General features: G+C 43.0%; 1 protein-coding gene across 1 annotated transcript; it reads left to right on the forward strand.

Moving 5' to 3' along the window:
• LOC109467508 (guanine nucleotide-binding protein subunit alpha-11-like) lies at positions 1–10,619 on the forward strand (the record flags this gene model as incomplete). Its single annotated transcript, XM_019765520.1, has 6 exons — positions 1–444; positions 1,759–1,943; positions 7,588–7,742; positions 8,038–8,166; positions 9,265–9,394; positions 10,443–10,619. Coding segments are annotated over exons 1-6 (903 nt in total), but the record flags the coding sequence as incomplete, so codon positions are not given.
• Positions 10,620–10,683: the final 64 nt, after the last annotated feature.

Raw genomic sequence — 10,683 nt, forward strand, 5'->3', positions numbered from 1 at the left:
ATTTTGGGGCGAAATGGGTAAATCGTGTGGGTTTGCGGGGTGTGTGTCCGGTGAGTAGCACCGCCGCGCTGGTACCGTCCCCACCCAGGCCGTACTGCTAGTTCCAAGCCTCGGCGTTCCTCAGACGACTCCCGGACCCTCTCGGAGCCGATCTACGGCAGAAACAGGCGGTTTTTACCGAGCCAGACCCGCCAGGAGCCCGCTGGAGCCAGCAGGGGCACACAGGCGCACGGCACGGCCGCCAGAACGGTCTCAAACCGCGACCAGAAGAGTAGGGCCCCCGGTATTGGCTGGCGAAAACTGACATCCCATCCAGCATGAACAAGATGGCGTGCTGCCTATCGGAGGAGGCAAAGGAGCAAAAACGGATCAACCAGGAGATCGAGAAACAGCTCAGAAAGGACAAGAGAGACGCTAGAAGAGAGCTCAAACTCCTACTGCTAGGTAAGTGGCTCCGTTTCTGTGGCTAGCCCGCCGTTTGGGCTTGTATGAATCGGCTTGAGTCCTCGATGTTAGTGTTACACATCTTTCCTCTATCAATGAAAACGTCCATGGCGATATGTGTAGCTGTGTAGCGTGCTGCAGGCAGTACCCGGGCCCACAGACCGGCTATACGCCGCTTTACCGCCTCACAGACCGTCCCGGGACGCACAATCGGCCCTGCTGGCCCTCTGGGCTGGGCTAGAAGCGGGGAATGTTGGCCCAAAACCCGGAAAATGCCCGACCAAAACAAGGCCACAGTCGTGTTTATGCTAAATCATGACACAGTTGCACCACATACTGCCTCTTCCCTCCCCAATCTCGGATTTTCGTCTTTTTTTCTCCGCTTGTATATGTTACAAACACCCATCTGTAGTCTGCTTTTTGCAGAGATATTTTCAATATTGCAGAAGAAATATTATAAGCAACCTGCATTTTTGCAGACTGAAAAAATCTGGGTAAGACTAAGACTGCAAATTATGGTGTCAGCATAATAATGTTTAGAACTTTTGTATTTACTACTGACTCTATGATATACTAACAATTTTGCATGAATGTTTCAAATTGCATGTGAAATGTTTGCCGACATGCAATTTTGTATATCTATATGCCATGATGGGTTTATGTCTGGACCTATGATTGTGTATTTCTGAATATAACTTAAAGAACAAAATTGTCATTCTGCAATATACTAAAAGTATATGTTGTTTGTATGGTGGTATAAATGTTAATGTTAGTGTGCAAGCATGTCTAACCCTCGGTGATGGGGAACAACAGATGATAAACATGCGGGCATGCTTGTGTGTGTGTGTGTGTGCGCGTGTGCGTGTGTATGTCTGTGTTCATGTGTGTGTTGTGTGTGTGTGTGCATGCACGCTTGTGTGTGTGTGTGTGTGCGCGTGTGTGTATGTCTGTGTTCATGTGTGTGTTGTGTGTGTGCATGTGTGTGTGTGTTGTGTGTGTGCATGTGTGTGTTGTGTGTGTGTGTGCATGCACGCTTGTGTGTGTATGTGTATCCCTCTCCTCTCGCTCTTTCTTTCTCTGTGTTATTTTCTACCCTCTGAAATCGCCCCCAATCGTGATTGGGTCGCCAAAGTGTCCGTGTGAGTGTGTCTGTGTGCGTGTATATGTGCCTGCCTACATGTGTGTGTGCGTGCGTGCCTGTCTCTCTGTTTGTGTGAGTGTGTTTGTATGCGTGCATGTGTATGTGTGTGTGTGTCTGTGCGTCACTTCCCTCTCCAGTTCCCTGAGTTTATATTTGTTCCTCTCCACCTTTAGGTACGGGAGAATCAGGCAAAAGCACCTTCATCAAGCAGATGAGAATCATCCACGGGGCGGGTTACTCAGACGAGGACAGACGAGGCTACACCAAGCTGGTGTACCAGAACATCTTCATGGCCATGCACAGCATGATCCGCGCCATGGACACTCTCAAGATCGCCTACAAGAACAAGGAGAACGAGGTAAGACCAAAACACAATCTTCTCAAGACAAAAGCACAACTGTAACAGGGGGGGTTTATAGGCGCACCGATCCAGTGATGGGTCTAGACCTTTTAGCCGAGGTAAGACTAAAGCACAACCTTCTCAAGACACAAGCACAACCTTCTCAAGACACAAGCACAACTTTATCAAGACAATAGCACAACCTTCTCCATAGTTCTCACTAGGTTGTTTGAGTGTAGGGGCTCCTTACGTGGTGATTTGAATCCCCTATGCTGTGATTTAGCCCCCTACACTGTCTGTTGATAAGCGTAGGGGTGTTTTTGAGGGGGAGAGCCTTCTGACCCTTCATAAATCTTCTTAAAAAAGAAAAATTTGACTTGAGATCGCCTACAAGAACAAGGAGAATGAGGTAAGACTAAACCACAACCTGCTCAAGACACTCGCACAACTTTCTCAAGACAAGCAATCTCATCTCGTAGCTTGTTAGTTCTGCCAATCTGCATTGATACAAGGGCAGGAAGAGTGGTAGGCTGTAATGGGGAAGGGGGGTAGGTTACATGGGGAGGGGGGTGTTTGTAATGGGAGGGGGGTAGGTTACATGGGGAGGGGGGTGTTGTGTTTGTAATGGGAGGGGAGGGGGAAGTCCCATGTGTGTGTCAGATTGTAGTAAGGGATCAGAGAATCAGCAGTGCAGTGATCTGCTCTGTCCCCATCACCTGATTGTGTGTGTGTAGTATGGCCTATGGGTGTGATGTGGGTTGTAGTGTACAATGAATGAATGAATGAATGAATTTTTATTTAGGTGTCTTGCGACTTTTGTCGCCCAGCCCATATAGGCTTATAAGACACCAAAGCATAAACATGAACATAAACATAGGTACAGAAATCATAGAAGCACAAGTCCGAGTCAAAAGTACACATGTACATGTGTGTGTGTGTCATGTTTGATGTAGTGTATGTGTAAATTTACTGTAATGTCAGTTGTAGTGTACATGTGTGTGTGTGTGTGTCTGTGTACATGTAATGTTTGATGTAGTGCATGTGTAATGTAGGTTGTAGTGCGGATGTAATGTCTGTTGAACTTGTAGTGTACAAGTGTGTGTGTGTGTAATGTTTGTGATGTAGTCTGTTCTTGTGCATGTGCAATCCCTGTTGTAGTGCAGATGTAATGTCTTTTGTAGCGCGGATATAATATTTGATGTAGTGCATGTGTGTGTGTCTGTTGTGGAAATGTAATGTCTCTTGTAACTAATGTAAGACTAGATAAATGAATAGAACTAAATTTAAGATGAAGAAGTAAGTAATTTATTTAAGATGTAAGGTTCTTCTAGAGGAGGAGTCTGCTGTGTCAGTGACCTTCCCTTTGACCTTGTATGCACATTCCGTGATGCAAAATTCGCTCCATGGGAGCAGCTTTGGGGAAAAACGGCAGCTCGTTTGGCAACAGATTCATGGAGAAATAATTCTTACTGTAATTCACTTTATGTTCACGGTAGCAAAAGTTCACGGTCTGAGAAAAATGGACATGTTCACAGAACTAAATATTCAATGGTGGCGACAGGTGCAGGAAAAGGAAAGTCCAGGAATTATTTGTTAGCTGATAACTTCACGGTACAGAAGTGACAATGAAAACAGTGAACATAACAGTACTGTGACAAAATCAGGAATTACTGTATTTCCTCATTATGAATGAAAGTAGGAAATGTGGTGTGGGAGAGCAGAAGGCCTAGGGCTAATGCATTAGAAAAAAATGTTGTGTTTCCTGTTTCCTGACCGACCCTAGAAAAAACTGCCGACCCTAGACTTTTTTGTGTGGAAGGGAAATACATTTTTCACTGGACCATAATCTAGCTCCATGATCAGACACCTGAGTGATGAAACTTTGTCCAAATGAATCAGTTTTCCTACATTGACATTGACAAAATGAAAGTGTCCTCATGTAAGTTATACAGTTTTAAACTGTCTTGTATAAGTTGGATCACTAGAGATTGAAGTCTAATAAAAAGAGGAACAAAAAACAAGATAATCCCTACCTACCAACGCCTAAATGTTTTTAGGACTAAAACAGGAAACACATTTTTTCCTAGGCCTCACTAGGATTGATCAAACATAGGCTGAAACACCAAACTGAAATCTGCCTTTGCACAATTGTAAAGTTTTCATAAATTATGGCCTAAGCATTTAGGCAGTAGGTAGGCATAAATTATGTAAAAGCAGTTAAAGTAAGTATTTGATGGTAACGCAGCAGGCAATGTAATAAAGCAGGTTTCTGAACCCAAAAAGGACCTGTTTATGCTACTTCAGGTGCTCTACAGGTAACAGGTGTAACATGTCCTCAGGTGTAACATGTCCTCAGGTGTAACATCAGGTGGATGTGAACAGTGGTGTGATACCTTTAGCTGAACAGTGGTGGGAGGACCAAGGCCATGATAGGCCATGTACATAATGTGTGTGCATATGTGTATGTATGTATATGCATGTGTGTATGTTTGTGTGTGTGTGTATGCTTGTATGTATATGTATGCGACGTGTGTGCATGTATGTATGTGTTGGTGTGTATGTGTGTGTGTGTGCATGTGTGTGTTTGTGTGTATGTTTTTGTGTGTATGCTTGTATGTATATGTATGTGGGGTATGTACATGTGTGTGTGTGTGTGTGTGTGTGTGTGTGTGTATGTTTGTGTACATGTACATGGGGGTGTATGATTGAAGTGAAGTTCAGAATCGGTGCCCCCCTCCCCCTACTTACAGTTGTTATATATATGTCGATTACCATAACGTGATCACTACAGTTTTAGAATTGTACCCTGGAAGTGAGATTGGATTAGTGTAAAACTCTGCTGACCATTTGGGAGCCATTTGGGGTTATTGGCAGAGAAAAGGCTGCAAATGAGACAGAAGTGCTGATTTAGAACAATGTGGAGACAATACCAGCCCCCATCACACCGCTAATGTCATGCTTAATGCCTTTCAACCAGCGGCACGATTTGGGTTCTCTGAACTCATTAACATTAGCCTTAGATTTGTCTCATTTTCTGTTTCCTTTATATGATAATTGGACTTCTAAAATTTGTGCTAAAACCTAAACATTTTTACAAACCACCATAAAACTAACATAGATTGCAAAATCTGTGCTGCAAAAGAAAACATTGCCATCGGGCATCGACAAGTGTCAGCCTGCAATGTTATGTGGCCGAAGTTTCACTCAGACAACATTGCAAGGTTGCCAACATGCAATTTTGTATATGCCATGGGTTTAGGTCCGGACTTACGAGTCCGGAACTGAACCTAAACCCCTGGACTTGAATCGGGATCTGAACCTAAAATTGGGTTTAGGTATGCATCACTACCTGTACTTGACACTTGTTTGCTTATATTAGTGTGTTTGGGGAGAACCTTGTAAAAGTGTAATTCTTTCAAAAACTAGCATTTGACTAATTGTTATTACAGTAATGCAGGCTGGAATAGAGAGAAAACTTCTCTTTACAAATTCTCTACCTCTAAATTCACAAAAAAGTGACCTGGGGTTATGAATTCTATATACCAGTTCCCCAGTACTGGTTTGGCCTAGCCTAATAGACCTGATGAACAGTAACAGTAATGTCTGTTCCAACCCAGGAGAGGTGAAGTTAACGTTGCAGCAGCATCGAGATGTCTGATGGGTCTAAAAGCCACTTGTGGCTGTCAGGAGTTTTACACATCTGCTCGAACACATATACAGGTCCAGAAACATGCATACATGTATACAGGTCCAGAAACACACATATACAGGCCCAGACACATACAGGGAACATACAGGCTTGGAAACACACACATATACAGGCCCAGACACATATACATGCCTGGGAACATACAGACTCGGAAACACATATACAGGCCCAGAAAAATTTATGCAGCCCTGAGAACATGCACACAGGCACAGAAACATACATGTACATATACAGGCCCAGAAAGGCACACATATGTACTATAATATATACAGGCCTGGAACATGCAGGCTCAGAAACACACATATGCAGGCCTGCAAACATGTATACAGGCATGGAAAAATGTATACCCGCCCGCATGCATGTGTATAGAGCTGGCAACACATTATACAGGCCAGGAACATGTAGACAGGCCCGAAAACATGTAGGGCTTGAAATCAAGGTCTACAGGACTAGAGAAAAACACGTACAGTACACTGTCATTCACTTGAAGAAAACCTGCACCATCACTTTTTAGTATGTCTGTTGTCTGATTCATTTCCATCCACCAAGGTCGCGGTGTAATGGCCAGGATGTCGTTTGAAGGACAAACTGTGACCTCGTTATGTAATCAGTAACGATGATGATGTTGATGTAATCAGTCTCCCGTCTGAACGCTTTAAATGTCCAGATGATTTTATAACTTGGTCTTTCTCCCTACCTGGGCTCAAAGGGTTCAAGGAATCAGAAACAGTTTCAACTAGAAAGGCCAATATTTGCTTTGGAGCAAATACAGCGATGGGTTCACCACATTTTACGACATGGCAGGGAAAGAATGGGAAACACAAGGGAAAACAATGATTTACATTGATATAACTATAATATGAAGTAAAATACAACTAAAACAACAGTTGGATAGCTATTCCCTACTTTATTGGTTAGGATTTTTAATTGCATAATGCAAACTGTTGATTTTCAAAATAAAAAAAAAACGTCCATGCCCGGCATTCCAATGCTGGAGCAGGAAAGCTTGAAATACCTACCAAAACACTTGAATACAGACATACTGTCAGTATGGAAATGCTTCTGTGCAGGTGTTAATGAAGTTAAATCCCAACAGCCAATCAGCAAGAAGTATAGAGGAAAGCTGCATGCCTATTGGTTGATGCCCTGCATTCCATTCTGATGACTCATGCCCAAACGTGGTAAACAAGGCAGACTAACACAGTAATACATTTGCTATAACACAGCCAAAAAACTCAAATAAAACCATTCTAAAAGCCTGTATCACAATAATTTAAAAAACGCCTAGGGGTATTTGCCCACTGTACCTCCATACCAAATTTCAGGACCTTAGGCCCTAAAATGAAGAAGCTGAATCCATTTAAAGATATGGCAGGAGGAGGAGGAGGAGGAGAAGGAGAAGGAGAAGAAACATCAGAAAAAGCAATATGGTTTCACCACACCACTTCGTGGTGTGGTGAACCCATAATAAGTAGAAACCAGAAAACCACTTGTAGAGTCAACAATATGAAAGCATTGAAAACTGTTCAGATTTAGAAATTTGCTTTCAGAAAACATAGTCATAATGTGGTGGCACAAAACATGTCAATCTCAAGGTGTATATATATTTTTTGCAGGATACTCTGAAAAAAGTGACAGTTTGTTTTTGTTATGTTATGCAGGAAAAGGCGATCAAAGTGTTCATGTTTGTGTTTCATACTTATAGTAAAAGGCCATCAAAGTATTCATGTTTGTTTTTTATAGGAAAAGACAGTGTTCATGTTTGTTTTTTTATAGGAAAAGACAAAGTGTTCATGTTTGTAATTTTTGTAATTGCTGAATGTGTAAGTCGATTGTAATGTTTGTTTGTTTTAGGAAAGGGCAGCGTTGATCAGATCAATAGAACCTGAGTCTGTTTGTTTTTTATAGGAAAAGGCAAATTGTTCATGTTTGTTTGTTTGTTTGTTTTTTTAGGAAAGGGCAGCGTTGATCAGATCAATAGAACCTGAGTCTGTATCTACGTTTGAGAAGGAATATGTGGAGGCCATCCAGTCATTATGGGAGGACGCAGGCATCCAGGAGTGTTACGACAGGAGGCGGGAATATCAGCTTACAGATTCAGCAAAATAGTGAGTATTTTTTATTTATTTTTGATTTATTGAAATTGCAACAGTGCAATACACGCGGAACACAGGCAGCTGTTGCTGGTGTTAAGGCCCGAACATAGAAACAAATACTGGACAGACAATACTCACTTGAGTCTAGTGAGGAAAGTCGTGTAAAGTGCCTTTCCCAAGGGCACAAGATCGGTGGCATGTCAGGACTCGAACCCGGGGCCTCTGGTTCCGAGTCGAGAACGCTGCCGCTACGCCACACGACCCCACTTCATGACTGTTTGTAACCGGAGTTTGCTTCTCCCCACAGCTACTTGTCCGACCTAGACCGGATTGCACAAAGCGACTACCTACCCACAGAACAGGACGTTTTGAGGGTTCGAGTCCCGACAACGGGAATCATCGAGTATCCCTTCGACCTGGACAACGTCATATTCAGGTGAGCAGGGGGAGATCATTGTTGGGTTAGGTGGAGGGAGGACAGTTCAGCAGGGACAGGTCATTGTTGGGTTAAGGGGGAATGAAGGTTAGGGACAATCCAGTATTGGTTAGGAGGGGTTAAATCTTAGGGACAGTTTAGTAATGGTTAGGATGGGTCCCTGAAGACAGAGTGGTTATTTTTGCTAGTTTTTTCACACCCCTTCAGTCATGTAAAACCATAGCTGAAGTAAGTTTGTGCTGCATTTTTACATGTACTTCTGATGGACGAAATCCTCACAAAGAGTTAGAATCAAATCACATACAAAATACAATGTATACAGGGAAGGATCAGCAAATACATGTATAGGGAGTGATTGTATACATGCACACACACACCTATTCTATATCAAGCCTTCTCTCTCTGCTATCCTGATCTGTGCTCCACTCTAACGTACGACTATCATGTAACCCGATCTGTGCTCCAACCTGCCCTATGACCCGTAACCATGGGGACCCGTAACCATGGCGACTGACTCGTAACCATGGCGACCGACCCGTAACCATGGCGACCCGTAACCATGATGACCAACCCGTAACCACGGCGACGGTAACCATGGCGACAGGATGGTGGATGTTGGAGGTCAGCGTGCGGAGCGGAGGAAGTGGATCCACTGTTTTGAGCAGGTCACGTCGGTCCTGTTCCTCATCGCGCTCAGCGAGTACGACATGATGCTGGTGGAGAACCCCACCGAGGTACTCACCCCCGACCCACGACCTGTAGCCTTTCACCTCTCACCCTGCTCACCCTCAGGCTGGTCTGTGTTTCTGTTCAGAGCACAAATATGAGAACAGAGGAAAATCCTTTCTTCAAAAACCCTTAATCAGAAAGCAATTTGTAGACCTGATCTCTCTGTTTATTCTTTATTGTTTATTGTTTATTCTCTGTTTTCAACTTTGTGCTCTCAGGTTGACCTCTCACCTAATGACCTCTGACTTTTGCACCCTCTCAGCAGGCAGCTCCACATCACAAACCCGGGTCAGGTGTCAAGCAGGGCGTTGCCATAACAACCGTAGCCGTAGTAACCATAACAACCTTTTTACCCTTTCCCGCTCACAGAATGGTGGACGTGGGAGGTCAGAGGTCGGAGCGGCGGAAGTGGATCCACTGTTTTGAGAACGTGACCTCCATCATGTTTCTGGTCGCCTTAAGTGAATATGATCAAGTTTTGGTAGAGTCCGACAACGAGGTAACATCCAACAGTGGACTTTTTCTTTCCTTTCTTTATCTTTCTGTTACTGAGTTTAATTTGTTGTAACGGTTGATTTTAACATCACTTATATAAGTTGCATGATTCATTTGAGGGTTAAATTTGATTAACTTTATTTAGCATGTTTTGATTTAAGGCATGATTTTGTTAACTATAACCTAAGTTTTTCTGCATAAGGCATGATTTTGTTAACTTTAACCTAAGTTTTTCTGCATGTGCAAGATGTGTGACACATCGTGTTGTGCACCAGGCATGACTTGATTTTTAGTTTTATGATTTGATTGACACCTCCAAAGGACAACTGCATGAAGAGATTGTGCATGCAGAATCTACCGTCTAGACCATAATACTCTCCTCGGCTAGTCCACTGGTTTTCCTGGGGGGCAGAAACCTTCCAATCCTGTAGTCCCCCCCCCCCCAGGAAAGTCAATGGAATAGTCACATGACCAGATGAAGCTGGTTTGCATGTCTGTTCTTGTTTACCTAAATGATTGTTTACCTGTAGGATTGTTTACTTGTTTACATGAATGATTGTTTAGTTGTTTACCCAAAAGATTGTTTACCTGAAGAATTGTTGACTTGTTGAGTTTTCTGATGTTGAAGTTGAGATGTTCTGAAACTCTTCTTTGTTTAGAATGTGGTGAAACCACTCAGGCCCATTTTAGTTGAGGTATTTACTGGGAAAATACCACTAAAGAAATACTGTACCTAAAAATGTAACAAGGAAACAAACTTGCCCAAAAGAGTGCCCCCTGTGATAAGACAAGTGAACTGCAGGTTAGACATCCAGGTAAACAATACTCATAAGAAATTTAAACTCTACTACTGGATAAATTATGGAGATACCCAGATACTGGACAAATTATGGAGGCATTTCTGGAAATTATCTCCGTAATTCATCCAGCAGTAGAGTTTGAATTTCCTATGAGTATGATTTTTGTTAACAATTGGATGTATGAAAGTGCAGCAGCACTTGTGTTGATGCCTTGTTTGTGTTGTTTATTTTTGTTTGTGTTTCTTATTTCAGAACCGTATGGAGGAGAGTAAAGCGCTGTTCAGGACGATAATCACGTACCCTTGGTTCCAAAACTCCTCCGTCATCCTCTTCCTCAACAAGAAGGACCTTTTGGAGGAGAAGATTATGTACTCACACCTAGTAGACTACTTTCCAGAATTCGATGGTAAGTTTTGTGTGTGTGTGTGTGTGTGCATGTGTGTGTGTGTGCATGTGTGTGTGTGTGTGTGTGTGTGTGTGTGTGTGTGTGTGT

The sequence above is a fragment of the Branchiostoma belcheri genome, unplaced genomic scaffold, assembly GCF_001625305.1.
Source record: "Branchiostoma belcheri isolate BF01 breed outbred unplaced genomic scaffold, Haploidv18h27 scaffold180, whole genome shotgun sequence".
Taxonomy (NCBI): Eukaryota; Metazoa; Chordata; class Leptocardii; order Amphioxiformes; family Branchiostomatidae; genus Branchiostoma; species Branchiostoma belcheri.